At 47.3% G+C, this 16657-nt stretch overlaps 1 protein-coding gene across 1 annotated transcript in view; it reads left to right on the top strand.

Moving 5' to 3' along the window:
• The first annotated feature begins 252 nt into the window (after positions 1-252).
• Positions 253-16657, top strand: part of LOC135823673 (uncharacterized) — a 43939-nt gene continuing 27534 nt past the window's right edge. The window contains exons 1-10 of the mRNA XM_065336521.1: positions 253-318; positions 1270-1382; positions 2762-2845; positions 3610-3760; positions 3934-4010; positions 10027-10276; positions 11046-11213; positions 11455-11916; positions 13778-13897; positions 15130-15255. Of these exons, the coding sequence (XP_065192593.1) occupies positions 253-318; positions 1270-1382; positions 2762-2845; positions 3610-3760; positions 3934-4010; positions 10027-10276; positions 11046-11213; positions 11455-11916; positions 13778-13897; positions 15130-15255 (1617 nt within the window). The remainder of the gene's footprint in view (positions 319-1269; positions 1383-2761; positions 2846-3609; positions 3761-3933; positions 4011-10026; positions 10277-11045; positions 11214-11454; positions 11917-13777; positions 13898-15129; positions 15256-16657) is intronic.

Here is a 16657-nt window from a genome sequence, read left to right as displayed (position 1 = left end):
CTCTCCACCCGGGTCTAATCTTGTTATTAGTAACTTGTTACCCAGATAGGACACGGCGACTGTTCTTGTGACCTGTGTTATGCTGCTCAGAGATGAGGCTATTGACAGCGTGTCCTCTGCCTGTGTGTGTGTGTGTGTGTGTGTGTGTGTGTGTGTGTGCACGTGTGCGTGTGCGCGCCGTGATTTCAGGAATTCCGAGGCTACGTGCAGTCGCGGGGACGGGCTCGTGACAAGCCGTCCTCTTTCATTGTCATGGCACCAGAGGAAGACGAGGCCAAGATGGAAGCCCGTCTGAATCGTTTCGCCATGTACGAACAGGTGCGTCGTACGTTCTCTCACACCATCGTGTGGTAGTGTACTTGTACCGGCACCATTGCTGCTACGTGTGCAGCGAAACACCCCTACTCCGAGCATGTCTGCCCACCGGGCACCGTTCTGACCCATATACAGTCGCAAAACTTGTGGATTTTCAACGTAAAACGGCCGCGAAAACTACAGATTGGCATAAAAAAGTTGTTTACTTGAATGCAGTAAGTATGTACTAGTATGCCATATGGTATTATTATTATTATTTTTATTTTTATTATTATTGCTTCATCCCATAGCTGAAAAAACAACAGCCAATCAGAGGGGAGAGGGTGATAGCCAACCACGGCGAAGAACAAGAAAACAAAACAAATACCGTAAAGTACCGCCAGAGCGCCCCACCATCTCGTCCTTTCGTGGCCGCCTTGTGGAGGTGGATTCCTGTCTGTAGGTCATACGACACGGACCTTGTACGAACATTGCACATTGTGCAGTCAATCCGTACCCAGCTTACCTTCGAGCTCCACATAAAAGCATACCAAGTGTGACCTTAGTACACCAAGGTTCTCACATCGTACAAACTTAGTAGCATTCTGCCATACGATTTTCCTCCCTTGGCTGTAAAATCAAGGTGGGGCGCTCTCGCGAGACGGGGCGCTCTGGCGGTACTTTACGGTACTAGTATGCAGTTACTATAGTATGTACTAGTATGGTCTGAGTTACAGGCATTGCTCGGTCCCGACCTGCTCAGGTTAGGTCGGACCCGACCTGCCCAGGTTAGGTCGGACCCGACCTGCCCGGATTAGGGGGAGTTTTACTGTACTTCTGTGTCATCTTGAGATGCTGTCTTGCCTATGGGGAAAAAAAAGGTTGTGTTAAAGTATTCCTGCGGGGAAATTCTCTTTGCAGATTGTACCAGATGAGGTTTTCGGTGGGCGGCTCCTTGTTCTGTGTTTGCATCAGCATTTGATTAAGTGCTGCCAGGAGGAGCACCATGAGTTCTTCCAAGACTGGGAGGACGAGGATGCGGCCAGCGATGATGAGGAGGAGCTGGAGTATAGCAGTCAAATCAGCAGGTTGGCTATGTTTACATTTTGAAACGGCTTTGTGTAGTCGCAACGCTGTCACCTCTCTGCTTTGTGTATCCGCTGTCACCTCTCTGCGCTGTGGATGCACACTTGAGTCAACACGAACACGAGGATGAAAAAGTGTTTAGTTTGTGAAACTCGGAGTAAAAACACTTTTTTCATCCTCTTATTATTGTTGGAGCTAGCTCTGTCTTTTGGTATTGTGCACTCTATTGGACAGCCTGGAACCTCTCTGTTTTACACTTGAGTTATGAACAAAAATCTGCCAGTGCTCGGTGAAGCATTCTGATGAGATCATTTGGTCATGTATGGGTGATGGCAGTTACATCAGGTTCTACGTGTATTGCGAAGAGATTGTCTACATCATCCGATGCATATCTGTGTGCTGTGTGTGTGTGTGTGTGTGTGCGTGCGTGCGTGCGTGCGTGCGTGCGTGCGTGCATACGTGCATACGTATGCATGCATGTGCATCATTTATTTATTTTTTATTTATTTATTTCACCGTCCAATGGCAGAAGCCAATGCAAAGGAGGGGGCGTTAGCCAGCCATGGCAAGAGAAGAAAAAAAATGAAGGAAAGAAGATGATAATCGGAAGAAAATAATGCATCAGCGGGGTGAAATGTATCACTATGTTGACCATGGTGGAGAGCGGCGAGATAGGCTAGCAAAAGAGGCGAGCGAGCCTACAACGTGGCATGACATTTAACATGGTCTATGAACTGTCTAATATTGGATATTGTCTTCATTTCCATGGGCAGCTTGAGCCAATACGAGTATGCAGAGAAGATAGGAGATTTGGTAAACATAGTTGACAAAGCTCTGGGAAGTACTATGCCATTGCGAGTGTCCCGTGCGAAAGTAAACCAATTATACTTGGTGAGATGTTCAGGGACAATGTTCAGTTTAATACGATGGACCAGAACGCATGACTGTCTCTGCGACAGGATAGAGATGGGGCTGGTGGAGGCCAAACTATATAGATCAGTAGAGGGGAAAGAGAGGGTTTACGAAAAATAATTTTCAACACACGTTTATGATATATTTTTAGTGTCTGTACAGCAGATTTACTAAGCAGGGAATGCCAAGCAGTGGCGCCGTACAGAAAGATAGGAAGGAGGTAGCATTTATAAAAGAGACGAATACATTCGGGGGACAAGTGGGAGCAGTGAGACATCAGGCAACCTACAGATTTGCTAACTTTGTTGCATACAAAATCTACGTGAGAATTCCAGGACAATTGCGAGTCAAATACAACACCCAAATGCCTGTGCGTATCTACAATATTAATGTTAATAGCATCATCTAATCTATAATAATTCTGATTTGATGGTTTGAAGGACCGTGATGTTGCTTGGCTCCCCTGTAGGATCTGTCCACCGTTCTATCCCAACCCGGCCAAGCCTGAGTTGGCGCGTGCTGACATGACCACAGCCATACAGATTGTCAACATGTAAGTGTGCTATGCTCTACTACTGTACATGTACATGGCCTAGTGTATATTGAGTAGATCTACGGAGAACACCTGGTTTGGCTAAACATGGCAGTAAAGAAGGTATGCGATTCCAAGTACAGTGAAACTTGTCTAAGCCGACCGCTCACGGGTACTGAATGTGGCCTCCGTGTACAGGTGGTCACACTATCCAGGGTCACTTGACTGGGAATAGCACCCTTACCCTTTGGTCCAGGTTGTATTGCTCCCTAGGACAGGTGGTCGCCTTGTCAGGTCGGTGGCCGTATCAGGGTGGTCGCCGTGACATGTTTTTCGGTAGTTTCGACGTACTCGGTAGATCTGCCCTGATGCCTCACAAGCCTGGGCTTCAGGCTTCACTTGACATCACTGTAGAACGGGCCGTCGCCTATTGCCTTGTTGGGGCAAACGTGTGTGCATAGTGTGTCTGTGTCAGTCTACATGTACATGTAGTATCCGACCGTGTTTTTGTACTCACTATTCACTGTATGTGCCCAATGCCTACAGCTATGGCTTTCATTCGGTGCAGGATTTCGTTTGCTCTGCTGCGTTCTTGCATTGCTTGTTTGCATGGCTCTCGTGTTAGGCATCGTGCTGCTGCTAATGACGTATCCCACACTCTGGCAGAGTCGGAAGCCCACATCTCGCGAGATTAATTGCCATTTCTCGCTTCTCTCCTGTGCGTTTGTTGCTTATCGTGTTCTTGTTTGTATTCAATTTGTTTTGTCCATTTTCTTTAACTACAGGTATGTTAGCAAGCTGTGCAGTGATGGCACTCAGCTAGCACCCACAGTGCAGTACATCGAGAGCGCCAGCGAGAGCTTTCCGCAGCGGATGTGCTACGAGTGCGCCCTCATGCTGCCCGCGTGCTCGGCCTTGCCCAATCTAAAGATCACGGTAAGACATGGGACACCACAGGCCCTCAAACCAGACAATGTTACGTGTCACATGTGTAGTTGTATTGTCTTGAGTAAATAGTGTATCGGTATCTAGAGATCGCGGTAAGACGGCGCAACAAGACGATGCTACACATCACACGTGTGTAATTAATTGTCTTGTGTAATGAATAGCGCATCGGAGAGGGCCAGAGTAGCTCTGCAGTGGTCACGTTCTCTTGGGAAGTTATCGGTATGTTTAATGAACTGGTGTAATGTGTTCATGCGTGTTGAACATACTGAAAGGCTAGGCAAATCGGCTTTAGTCCTGCATTAAATTTACACAGTGGAGGCAACGGTTATATTTAGTCTGAAAACTCGTTGGAGGGGAACGACGAATGTCCACTCCTGACTAATATTTCTGCTTGTACAGTATCCTTTCACTACTATGAACTGTATACACTCATTGCCGAAGTTGTGTTGCCATGGTGCAAAAATGGCGTTGGATGGCTACGCCTGAGCGCTCGCGCTGTCATCGCAGCCCACGACACGTCTTCCTGCTGTGCTTTCCTGACAAATTATTTTGTTTCGCTTTGTCCTTGTTGCTGGAGGGTTTGATTCTTTGAGATACTGTAGAGCGATTTGGAGTTGGTCAGCCGAGAGTAGTCGTGAGAAATGGAGAAAGAATGTGAGAGAACCTGGACTGCGGATCAAGTCGCTCTGTTCCAGCGGAGGCGAGCAGAGGGTTACGATCTCAGTGCCCAGGCACGTCGCTCCTGATTATTTCAAGGGGCTCGATGTGCAAGTGGCACTCGAAACCAGTGCTGCGCAGAGTGCCCATGTTCCTGCCGGTGTCGCTGCTTCAGCCGGGCTGGCGCTGGCGTCTCCAGTGCAAGCAGTTTACCTAGTAGCTGAAACCACTCCTGGACCTGCTGTAAAACCCGCCGCTCAGGGCCAGTGCAAACAGCAGCTGATGCTGCTACTGAAGGGGCCACACATTTACTTCTGTCCAGCTCTGTCCTGCGCGCTCCCACCTCTTGTGGGGATATCATGCGCTTACGCATGCAAGGGCTGCGCCAACTTTGCAAAGACAGTATTCCCTACCAAGGGCGTGTATCCAGACGTGATCTTTACCTTCTCATCTGTGAACATTTCCACTTGAGTACTGCTGGCGAAGGGGTTCCAGACGAGGAGGCAGACAAGCCTGCATTACCAAAGCCAGGAATGGCAGCGTACAAGAAGCTACCAAGCTTTTCACACATAACATCTGGCTGGTCTCTATCTCGCCTAACTAAAATCCCTTTCTTCATTACTGAGGCTGTCAAGCACTATAATTATGTTAAATTCCCCGGACAAAGATTATGACAAGGAGAGCTTGCAGTGCTACAAGCAACTTCGTGCGTACCAATTATTTGATGAGCACCACCTTCACCATTTGGAGGGAAACCTGTTTGCAGGTGGAACAAACTTTTGTTTCGTCCGCGTGCGAAATGCTGGCCATCACAAGATACATCAAAGCAAGCCTACACGTGTATCGTCTGCATCAGCAGGGACGATCCAGTGTGCTACGGTGGATACTGCCAGTGCATTTCCGGATAATGAGAGTGCTGTTCACATGTCGCGGCTTTGCTGTTTGCGCTGGATGATTTTTGCAGCCATGGCATGCAGAGTTTGTCTGGACCTTCCGTAACAGACATGTTGTATGCATGCACGCTCGTGCTTCTGACTGTTTTTCTAGATCATGGCTTCTCTTCTGATCTTTCCTCGTCATGTCTGTTGACTTTTGTGAATTATATCATCTTGTCAAACATAATAACATTACACTGTGAACGAAAGCAACATTTCATTCCACCTCACCTCTCAACCCCTCACAAACAACCGAAAACTCGTTATCGATTGCACTGATTTTTTAACGACTTTCTGGATCAATAATCATCATTTTTATGTCTTCAAACCAGAAATTGGCAGAGATCAAAATGGTCTGTCATCATAGTAAAACATTGACTTACAATACATCAGTGTCTGCTCCAGCGCCGGGTGAGCCGGGTAATCCACCCGGTTGGGCGGCGCTTGGACCCGGTTGAAAATATAGTACTGGGTCACCTGTGACCCGGTTAGCACTTTACACTTTCGAACTTTGAAAGGACTGACTGCACGGCTTGTATCAAGAGTACATGAAAACGGTTTTCATGTACTCTTGCTTGTATCTGTCAGATACTTCTTCTTCCTTCGTAATTTTCTAATTCCTGTCCTCTCTTTTCTAAATGCGGCTTATCCATTCGCCTTTATATCATTGGGCCTAGTTCCCGTTTATTGTCCGAATTAAAATAAACCAACCAACCAGTTAAAGCACGTGACTCGGCTGGTGAGACAGCGCCAGGTACATGTGTACCCGGCTCCGACCCGGTTGAAATGGTTGCGCCAGGTACACGTGTACCCGGCTGTCCTACAATCCTAGAGCAGACACTGGACATTTCTGAATAATAACTTCGGACTGATGTTAGATTATTACTGGAACAAATCATTTCTGAATGCACAGATTGAGCTAAGTGAAATACTTGGTTGGTTGATAGAACTTGTATTTCCGGTGGAATATATGTAACAATCTTTTTCACATTCACGCAGTATTTATTGGAACAAATTCATATTCTGTGATGATGATGGTCAGCCAGTGTCGGTGAAACGTCTAATGGCCATCGCTGAGGACCAGTGGCATACAAATGTCTAAGGGTAGATAGGCCGCGCCAAGTTTGCATCCTCTTGGCTTTGGGTTCGAGGTATTTGAACAGGGCAGAGAGCACTGCGTAGTTAGGCAGCCGGTGAAGTGCCTGAACTTGTCAGGATTGTTTCTGATGCTGGCTAAATCGATCGAACGACACTTCAGGCTCTTGTACTCTTTTTTAATTTCACTGAAGTCTTTTTCTAGGCCAGCCATGTGATCATCAACTTCACTCGGGTCACTTACACTGATATATCTGTGATCACATGGCAAACCCTGCACAGGACCAGGGGTCGGTGCTGGGTCAATAGCCGAACAGACACCAGACACCACAGAAACGACCCCGGAATCATCAATATCTTGTGGCTCCTCAGACTCTTGACGTTTTCTCTTCAGAACTCATCTCGCTGGTTTAGGAGTTGCCGTCCACTGGAACTGGGTTGGCACAGCGGTGGGGTTGAGCCATTTTCTTTCTGGCTCCTCACCAGACAGGAGCTTGCCGACGTAATCATCTTGTTTGAAATGAGAGCTGCATACTCTGGTGTTTGATGTGATCTTGAAATTTGATCCCATGTCCCTCCTAATTTCAAATTGCCATAACTTGCACCTTTCTGCATCACTGGGAAAACGATGAATTGCAAGTGACATATCTAAAGACCGATTACTGCAGAGCGGAACAGCACAGTAGTAGCCCTTGCCTGAAGTTCTTCTTGGCAGGTTGGCTGTCAGTGCCAGATTCCACTGCGGCTGACCCCACGGACACTGAAGGCGAAGAAACAACACCAACACTAGCTGCAGCGACAGTTTGTTCGACTGGAACCGGTTCAGGAATGGTTTTAGCTACTGCTTGCACTGGAGACGCCAGCGCCAGCCCGGCTAAAGCAGCGACACTGGCAGGAACATCGGTACTCTGCACAGCGCTGGTTTCGAGTGCCACTTGCACATCGAGCCACTCGAAATAATCAGGAGCGACGTGCCTGGGCACTGAGATCGTAACCCTCTGCTCGCCTCCGCTGGAACAGAGCGACTTTATCCGCAGTTCAGGTTCTCTCACATTCTTTCTCCATTTCTCACGACTACTCTCGGCTGACCAACTCCAAATCGCTCTACAGTATCTCAAAGAATCAAACCCTCCAGCAACAAGGACAAAGCGAAACAAAATAATTTGTCAGGAAAGCACAGCAGGAAGACGTGTCGTGGGCTGCGATGACAGCGCGAGCGCTCAGGCGTAGCCATCCAACGCCATTTTTGCACCATGGCAACGCATCTTCGGCAATGAGTGTATATCGCATCCTTCCACTACTATGCACTGTATACAGCATCCTTTCACTACTATGAACTGTATATAGCATCCTTTCACTACTATGCACTGTATATCGCATCCTTCCACTACTATGCACTGTATACAGCATCCTTTCACTACTATGCACTGTATATAGCATCCTTTCACTACTATGCACTGTATATAGCATCCTTTCACTACTATGCACTGTATATAGCATCCTTTCACTACTATGCACTGTATATAGCATCCTTTCACTACTATGATCTGTATATAGCATCCTTTCACTACTATGCGCTGTATACAGCATCCTTTCACTACTATGCACTGTATATAGCATCCTTTCACTACTATGCGCTGTATACAGCATCCTTTCACTACTATGAACTGTATATAGCATCCTTTCACTACTATGCACTGTATATAGCATCCTTTCACTACTATGCGCTGTATACAGCATCCTTTCACTACTATGCACTGTATACAGCATCCTTTCACTACTATGATCTGTATATAGCATCCTTTCACTACTATGATCTGTATATAGCATCCTTTCACCACTCTACACTGTGTGTACTCTAAACGCAGACATTTTCGGCGGCGTTTTATTTTCGGTAACTTCGGTGCCGAAATTTCTACCGAAAATAAAACGCACCGAAAATATCGGTACTACTACTAGTACTAGTACACTTACCTGGAAAGCGGATTTACTGAAAATTTCCCTCCACCCATACGCCGATTTTGAAGAATACCGAAAATATTCCACCGCCGAAAATTTCTGCTTTTACAGTACCCGGTATAGCATCCTTTCACTAGTGTACCGTGACATCTATGTGTATACTGTCTACCAGTAGTGGCTACACCCAATTTCCAAAACTTTCTCCGACCGCTTCGATTTTAGTCTCATTCGATTCTCCCAGGCGTAGTACATAGGAAATCTGTAAGTATTATTCGAATCGGCCCAGCCATTCTTGAGTTATAGTGATTTGAAGTGCGCCAAGTTGGACTTTTGCTGGAAACAGAAATGAATGGGAGTGATGGGAGAATCGAGAACGACCGCACAGTCCGTGCATGCAGCACAGTGTACAGTGCACACGCCTCGTCACTCGAACTGCGCGTACGAAATTGCATACTTTGGTATGCTAGCGCAGAACAAATTCGCTCGTAGAGGAAGACAAAAGCGTCTCACCACCTTGTAATTTCACATGGCCAGTAGTTTCCGCGACGCTGCGACCCGACCAGAACAACCCGAAATTCATACCCTGAAAAAGCGCTGAGCGCAGAGCTCCTAAATTTTGTCGTATGGAAACGGGACTTCGGGTCTCAAGGGCACGAACATCTCCTCTCTCAGATAAAGCAATTCACTCGATGCGATATTCTACAATTATTTGACCTGGCCACGCCGAAATGCACTGCTATGTCGGATTCTCCCATCGGAAGTATAGAAACTTGTTTCCAAAAAATCAGTGTCTGGGTGCGAGGGAGTAAAGTCACTACTACCAGTGTGTACTGTTTTTTTAAAATTGTTATAAGGCCACCCAGAATTAATTCACTGTTTCGGGTCACCCGACCGACCGTCTTTTTTCACCCGACCGCAATTTTTTTTATAGTGCATGCAAATGTACATGACTAGACTATGTACGTACATATGTACACAAGCGCAGTCCAGTCATCGACCTCAGAAGCAGCCAAATAAAATAACAGGATGAAGCGCTTGGTGACGATGTTGTCTTCCGATCCGCAATCGGTCCTGAAACAGCATCAGCTCCGCCACCGCGTCGCTCTTTGACAGACGTTTCAAGGTGTGAACTGCTCCTTAGACTCGTTTGCCAGCGAGGCCAAGGTCTGGTCCTGGAGGGGACCTGGGTCTGTGATGGGACAATGACTGCGCTGGATCGTCTACAGTCATGATTTGATCGACTGGCTTGATGGACAAAAGCTATTCGAAATGCACAATTGTACATGTATGCACAATCATATACATGTACATGTGTACATGGCAATAACCAAAATAAAAAATAAAATAAAATAAAAAATAAACCCGACCGACCGACCCTGGTACGGATGAGTGAAGTGACCCGAAACAACGAATTAATTCTAGGTAGCCTTATTATTATTTTTTTATGTAGCGTACCTACTGGTTTTTCTAGGTTTATTTTTTAACGGGCCCAATAACATCTACCAGTGTGTACTGTCTACCAGTGTGTTGCATACCCACAAGCATGTGTGCTGACTGACACTGCCCAATCATCATGTTCATCTCTTTGTTCTTCTCTGTACTGCACAGGGAGCTGCCATGCCCACACGACGTCTCGCCAAGCGTGCTGCCTGCTTGGAAGTCGTACGCCTGCTGTACAAGCGAAAAGAACTCAATGAACACCTTCGGCCAGTACTTGCTGATGACTACCTGGATGAGGAGGAGTTCGAGGGTGATGAACTGGAGATGGTGGACGACGGGCGTGGGAAGAAGTCTCAAGCTGAAGGCACTTGCTCTGAAGAATCTCAAGCTGAAGGCACTTGCTCTCTACCCGGTCAAGGTATTTATCGATGTGTGTGTCTGTCTGTGTGTCTGTCTGTGTGTCTGTATGTCTGTGTGTCTGTCTGTCTGTCTGTATGTCTGTATGTATGTATGTATGTATGTATGTATACCTGTCTGTCAGTCTGTCAGTCTGTCTGTCTGTGGACATGGTTTGGTGTCACACACACACACACGCACCCACGCACGCACGCACGTCAAATCTCAAGCCCAGACATGCCTGCTCAAAAAGAACATTTCTTTAATTTTTCGAGGATTGGGAGATTCTGCGTACACTTCACCACCATCACCACTGCGCTCTGCGGCCGACCACGTTACAACCACGTTGCAACCACGTTCATTCCCCACAACAGCAGCAAGAGGCTCCTGAATTTTCAAGGGCCGAGTGCTGCTGCTGCTTACTTTCTTGTTAGGATTGGGAGAACTTCAAAATTCAAAGAATCAGTCAGGGAAGTGAACTGCCTCCAAACGTATCCTTGTGGTTATCGACAGTTGGATTTCATCGTTTCAGCAGCATTGGGCACTTTAAACCTTCCTTCCTATTGTATGTGTATGTGTGTGTGTATGTGTGTATGTGCATGTGTGTGTGTGTGTGTGTGTGTGTGTGTGTGTGTGTGTGTGTGTGTGTGTGTGTGTGTGTGTGTGTGTGTGTGTGTGTGTGTGTGTGCATGTGTGTGTGTGTGTGCATGTGTGTGCGCGCGTGCGCGCATTCATGTGCGTGTGTATGCATGTGTGTACGTGTGTGTGTACGTCTGTGCTTGTACTTGCAGGTGCCACACTGCTTTCAGGCAGCCGAACGCAGCACCGTGCCAAGGAGACGTGACTCTGCATCCAGTCGCTATCACCTGTACACATTTCAAGTATCGCCGGACAATGTGGAGCTAAGACGAAAGTACACGTCGCTGTATGGAATTGTTCTGCCTGACCAGCAAGCCAAGGTACAGTAGAACTTCACTATTTACTACTCTGGAGAGTAAGGTAATTGTGCTGTGCTGGCTGATATAACATGTACTGCTCTGGATATACTACGGTGCTGCTCAATGAAATCCAGTCGAGTCACTCAAGTACAACCTGCGAACACTGGGCTGCGAAATGATGCAAGGCGCAAACTTGAGTGACGCGACTGGATTTCACTGAGCAGGACTGAGAGGTGTTTGCTGTGTGCCCTGTGTGTTGCAGCACATGGAGTCGACCAAGTTTCCTCTCTGGCATCCGTCAGGCCAGATTGACGTCACCATTCGGCGCGAGCAAGACGCCGTCATGCTGACTCCGGAGAAAGAGGTGTTTGTGAGCGAGTTCACACGCTTCGTGTTCGCCGACGGTATCCGCGTGCCAAGCGAGAAGAGCAGCCTGTATCCGCACCTGGACTTCCTATCGTTGGGCCAGGGTGCGCAACCGGGCGACTCGCCAGTGTGGTACGCCGGCCTGGTGATGTTCACGATGGGGCAGGACGGGTGCTGTCACGTCGACTGGCCCACTATGCAGTACGTGTGCGACTACAGCGAGAACTTTCGCTCGCCCTGGTCACCGGCCGTCGTCGACGGGCTGATCATGGTGGCGAGCGGGCGCGTCATCGAGAAGGCCTGGGAGAGCTGCAGCGGTTACGGCGGGAGGGACATGGAAGAGAGAGGCAGGCTGGAGGTATGGCGGATGGCTCTGACACTTAGCTATGAGTATGGGTGGGTCGGAACACCTGCGTAGCACTGTGGTGTCTATAATTACGACTGGTGGGTTGTGCAAAATTATCATGCGAAAACTGATTCATGAATTTCAGAGTCCTCAATGATGATAATGGTGATAAATAGCTTGAGATTTGTAGTTTTTTGTGTCCCTGATAAGCTTCCTGTCTCCAAGACAGCTATTTAATTATAGTCTGTTATCTTTTTGTAGTGCATGAGTGGAGGCCGCTGATGAGTGTATGGCATTGTGTTCGGGGCAGGTTCAAGTACATAGCCAAAGCTCACTGTGCTTTTCTCACAGTTTAAAAAGCATTACAACCTTGATGCTTCACGCCGATTTGAACTACTTTGTTGTTGGCTAGACTGCATTGAGGTCGGTTGGGCTAGTGACTCGGTGGCCCAGTGACTCGGTGGCCCAGTGACTCGGTGGCCCAGTGCTGAGACCTAACAAGGTCGATACAGTTAGCTGTCTAGAGACTGAGTAGCCACAACATTCAAGCGCAATCTCAACAAGAAGACAAGGAGCTAAAATGGAGCGAGGGAGCTAGCATGGCTGTGAACAAAGTCTAATACCGAGGGAGCTAAACGTATGGTGCATGGCTAGCTAGTAGCCATAACATGATGTACTCTTGATGTAGGCTATACAGGTGAAATCCTGATAATTCGAACCTCAAAATGCCAGGAAAAAACTTTTAATTATCCGGACATTCTTATTATCCAAACATGAACCCACAACTCAATATGTATGTCAAAATGCTCTCATGGTCACGCCGAGTTGCGCTATGGACCTTAGACACAATTTTTACGGACACTGAACTGACCGGCACAGCCTGCTCATGCAAACTGAACTGACCAGTACAGTGTACAGTGAACTTCGAATTACACTTTGCTAACTTCGAATTATCAGCACAAATCCCACACATTTTCTATGTAAGTGGAATCTGTGGGACTTCTAATTAACTGGACATGTCCAGTTCGAGGTTCGAATTATCAGAATTTTTTTATGTGGGAATCGTATTGATAGAAATCGGTCCTGGAAAAACTTCTAATTAAGCGGTATGTTCGAATTAAGCCATTTTCGAATTATCAGGATTCCACCTGTACGAGTATAGAGCACTGATACCTGTAGCTAGTACACTGTCCCGTGCAGGAGTGCTAATACACAGAGCAAGACAGATGTTCATGCTGGCATTGATGAGCTGAGAAGCCCAGCATACTGGAGAAGTGTTGAGTCGATTGACTACTGGAGTAGCTGAGTAGCACCTCGACGCCCGAACATGGGTTGTTGGCGTCCCACGTAAACGGAAAGGCGGTTCTTGACCCGCCCTGTACGCGAAGCCGTGATATTTATTTATTTCATATTTGAGTAGCACCGCATACTGGAGTAGCTGAGTAACACTGAGTAGCTGAGTAACACTGAGTAGCTGAGTAACACTGAGTAGCTGAGTGACACTGAGTAGCTGCTGGGGTAGCTAAGAAGCTACATGTGGGGCTCAGATTTTGCTGACCCCCCCCCCCCCCCCATCACTGTATTACTTGTCAATGTTGATAACACCGGCAGTACTGTATTTCCCCGAATAGAAGTCTTACACCTTTTTACACTAAAATTCAAGGGTAAAAAAGGGGTGCAGCTTACAATCGAGCATGACTTTCTACTGAAGTCAATATAATATATCTATAAATCAATATTGCTCAAGCCTGAAAATTGGGGTGCGACTTATAATCGAGTGCGACTTAGAATCGGGGAAGTACGTTATGTACTATGTATCTGTGTGTATGTTGCACTGATCTCTAGTCTGTATGTATGTTGCACTGATCTCTAGGTTCTAGGCTTATGTTCTGGAGAATCAGCCAACACCAGCTGTGGTCGAATGACATTTGCAGAGCTTGACGCGAATCGCGGGTACCCGCCACTTAAGCACCCCGAGCTGCCGTTGATGGAGGTACGGGAACATTCTCTTCATTTAAGCCGTGTGTCGGAACGAATCTATATCATAGATTGGGAGAACTTCAAAATTCATGGGATCAGTCGGGAAAGTAAACTGCCTGAAAATATAACAAAATTGCCAGCCCCACCAGGTCCCGGGTGCGAGTCCTGGTGAGGTTGTGTTGGCATTTTTCTCTCTTTTCATGCAGTTCACTTCCCCGACTGATCCGTTGTATCTATATCAGTGCGTGTTTTCTGTTGTTGGATAATTAGAAGTCTTGTTCTGGTTTTTGGGGTACAAATTTAAAGGACTTCCATTGCATCACGTTGTTGGACAAGTAGACTTGCCCTTACGACCTGGCCAAGCTTGCTAATGTGCATACCCAAGTGCTGCACTGCATTCCCGACCCTGGTGCCATCGGCTCCAGAACAGGAAACGCGGCTGCTGGTGCAAGTGCCGTTTACTAGATCCACTGAGGTCCTGTGCTGCCGCTGCTGCTGCTGTTGATGATTTGCTCATTTATTTATTCACCAGGCATACACGCGTTTTTGCCTTCTCATCTAACTATACGGCTAGACGTCAATAAAAGATGAAGAATATATGTCGCATGCTGATGTGGGAGGCATAATGCTCTAGGCAAAATGTCACTATGGTAAAGCTACTCAATACAGTCCAGAAGTAATTATATATACAGGCATTGCAAAAAGAGGAAAACAGCACATGATTTAAAAACTGCAGCCGGCTGGGTCAGGGCGCTCTGTGTAAGAGAAACCTTGGGTGCTGGTGCTGCATTGTGTGTGTGTGTGGGGGGGGGGGGGGGGGGGGGTGTGTGCCATGAGGTTGTGCTTGGTGAATTATGTGTGTGTGTTACGCTCACCCGTGATGCTTACTAGTACCAGGATGGCCGGCGTGTGTCTTTGCGGCATAATTCAATTACTGTTGTTGTTTGGATGCCGCGTGTAGGCAGGCGCGTAGCTCGTGTATAGACAGCGTAGTCCGTCCACCACACCAGGAGATGGCTATCATAGGTACTACGTAGGCAAAACAAGCAAAATGGCGTCTAAATTGCCGGTGGCACATGGTCGCCACCCTGCAGATGTAGCTCTGGTACAAGTTCACCATACTACAGATGTTTGAGCTACACCCCTGTGAAGGCATAAGGCAGTTTGTGTGTGAGTTCAGCCACAAGCCCACGCACCGCCTGTTTCTGTTCTCTTTTTTTGCTGGCTCTTTGCTAATGTTATCAGGTATGCAGGACTGACTTTCGCTGGGATTTCATTGGTTCAAAGGTCGGTGTGCAGAGTTCCACCACTGTCCGGCCTGCTAGAGTACCGAGACTAGTGTCCAAGAAAGTGATGGCAGAACACTGCAAGGTAGGAATCCATCTAACTGCCTGTTTGTGCGCGCATGCGTGTGTGTGTGTGTGTGTGCGTGCGTGTGTGTGTATATGTGTGTGTGCGTGTGTGTGTGCGTGCGTGCGTGTGTGTGTGTGTGTGTGTGTGTGTGTGTGTGTGTGTGTGTGTGTGTGTGTGTGTGTGTGTGTGTGTAGGGTGTGCATAGGTAACTGTCTTGGCCGTCCTATTCCGATGTACTCCGTGTGGTGTAGACCAGGTGTGCATCGGGGGTCGATTCACGTGGCTTCGCCAGTTGTGTGGATTATACAGTTATCTGGCGCTTGTCTTGATCTGTTTCAATCAGAATCAGATCCGCTATCGTTGCTATAAAGAGAAAATCTGTGGGTGCACATCCAGTGCATTTGCAGATTTGCGTGCTTCTCTTGCGACGGGCGTATACATGGTACATGGTACATGGTGTGTGTGTGTGTGTGTGTGTGTGTGTGTGTGTGTGTGTGTGTGTGTGTGTGTGTGTGTGTGTGTGTGTGTGTGTGTGTGTGTGAGTGTGCGCATGCTTGATTGCTTTTAACCCTTTGTGTACCAGCCCCATCTCGAACCGTACCATATGGTACGGTTCGCTGCACTCCAATCAAGCGCGCCGTTCCCCGCCGCCGTAGCTCCGATCGACCCGCGGTTTTTTGCGCTTGACAGCTGAGATCCCACTGAAAATTTTGATGTACGATATGGGTAGGTTGCCATTTGAAAGTATGGAGAACGAACGCGTTCAAAAGTATGCTTTTCAGCGCAAACAATTGTCGCTGTTTCGATCGTGTTCTCGCTCAGTTTCTCTGCTTGTAGCAAAGATGTAGCTTGTTCTAGGTCATGTCGACGTCTTCTAGACGTGGTGGACGATTGGAGAGATCGGCTGTGGCGATATCATCGCGGAATGTGACTCGAAATTGAAAATTTGTATCGCTGATCCCATCGTAGTATTCGCTCTCAAAACAGGAGCAAGAGGGAGGGCAGCGATGGCCTAAAATCGTCAAGGCAGGCGTAATTCACCAGCCAGCGACTGCTTCTTGTCTTCTCTTTCACTTACATGACGCTGGATGTGAGTAGATGAAGAAAAATATAATTTCGAATCTGAGACAAGAATTCAAAATTTGCAATTTTGAACCAATTGTTTTACCTCAAATGTGTGAAAATATGACCATTTCCCTGGTATGTTGTTACTCTTCATGCACTGAGACAACGCTTATGAGGTTGTTTTGTCCCTATGTTCCCAGTACACGAGCACAAACTAATTCTCAGTCTATTTGTTTGTGATACCCTGGTTGGTCAGAAATATGCACAATTGGCGCGTATCATTGGTATTCCACCTATGGCCTTCATATACTACTGCATGCTGTACCAATATCCATGCTTACCTGGGTGCAGTGAT

The sequence above is a fragment of the Sycon ciliatum genome, chromosome 8 (assembly GCF_964019385.1).
Source record: "Sycon ciliatum chromosome 8, ocSycCili1.1, whole genome shotgun sequence".
Taxonomy (NCBI): Eukaryota; Metazoa; Porifera; class Calcarea; order Leucosolenida; family Sycettidae; genus Sycon; species Sycon ciliatum.
Note: the sequence above shows the minus strand (reverse complement) of the source record. Positions and strands in the feature narration are given on the sequence as shown.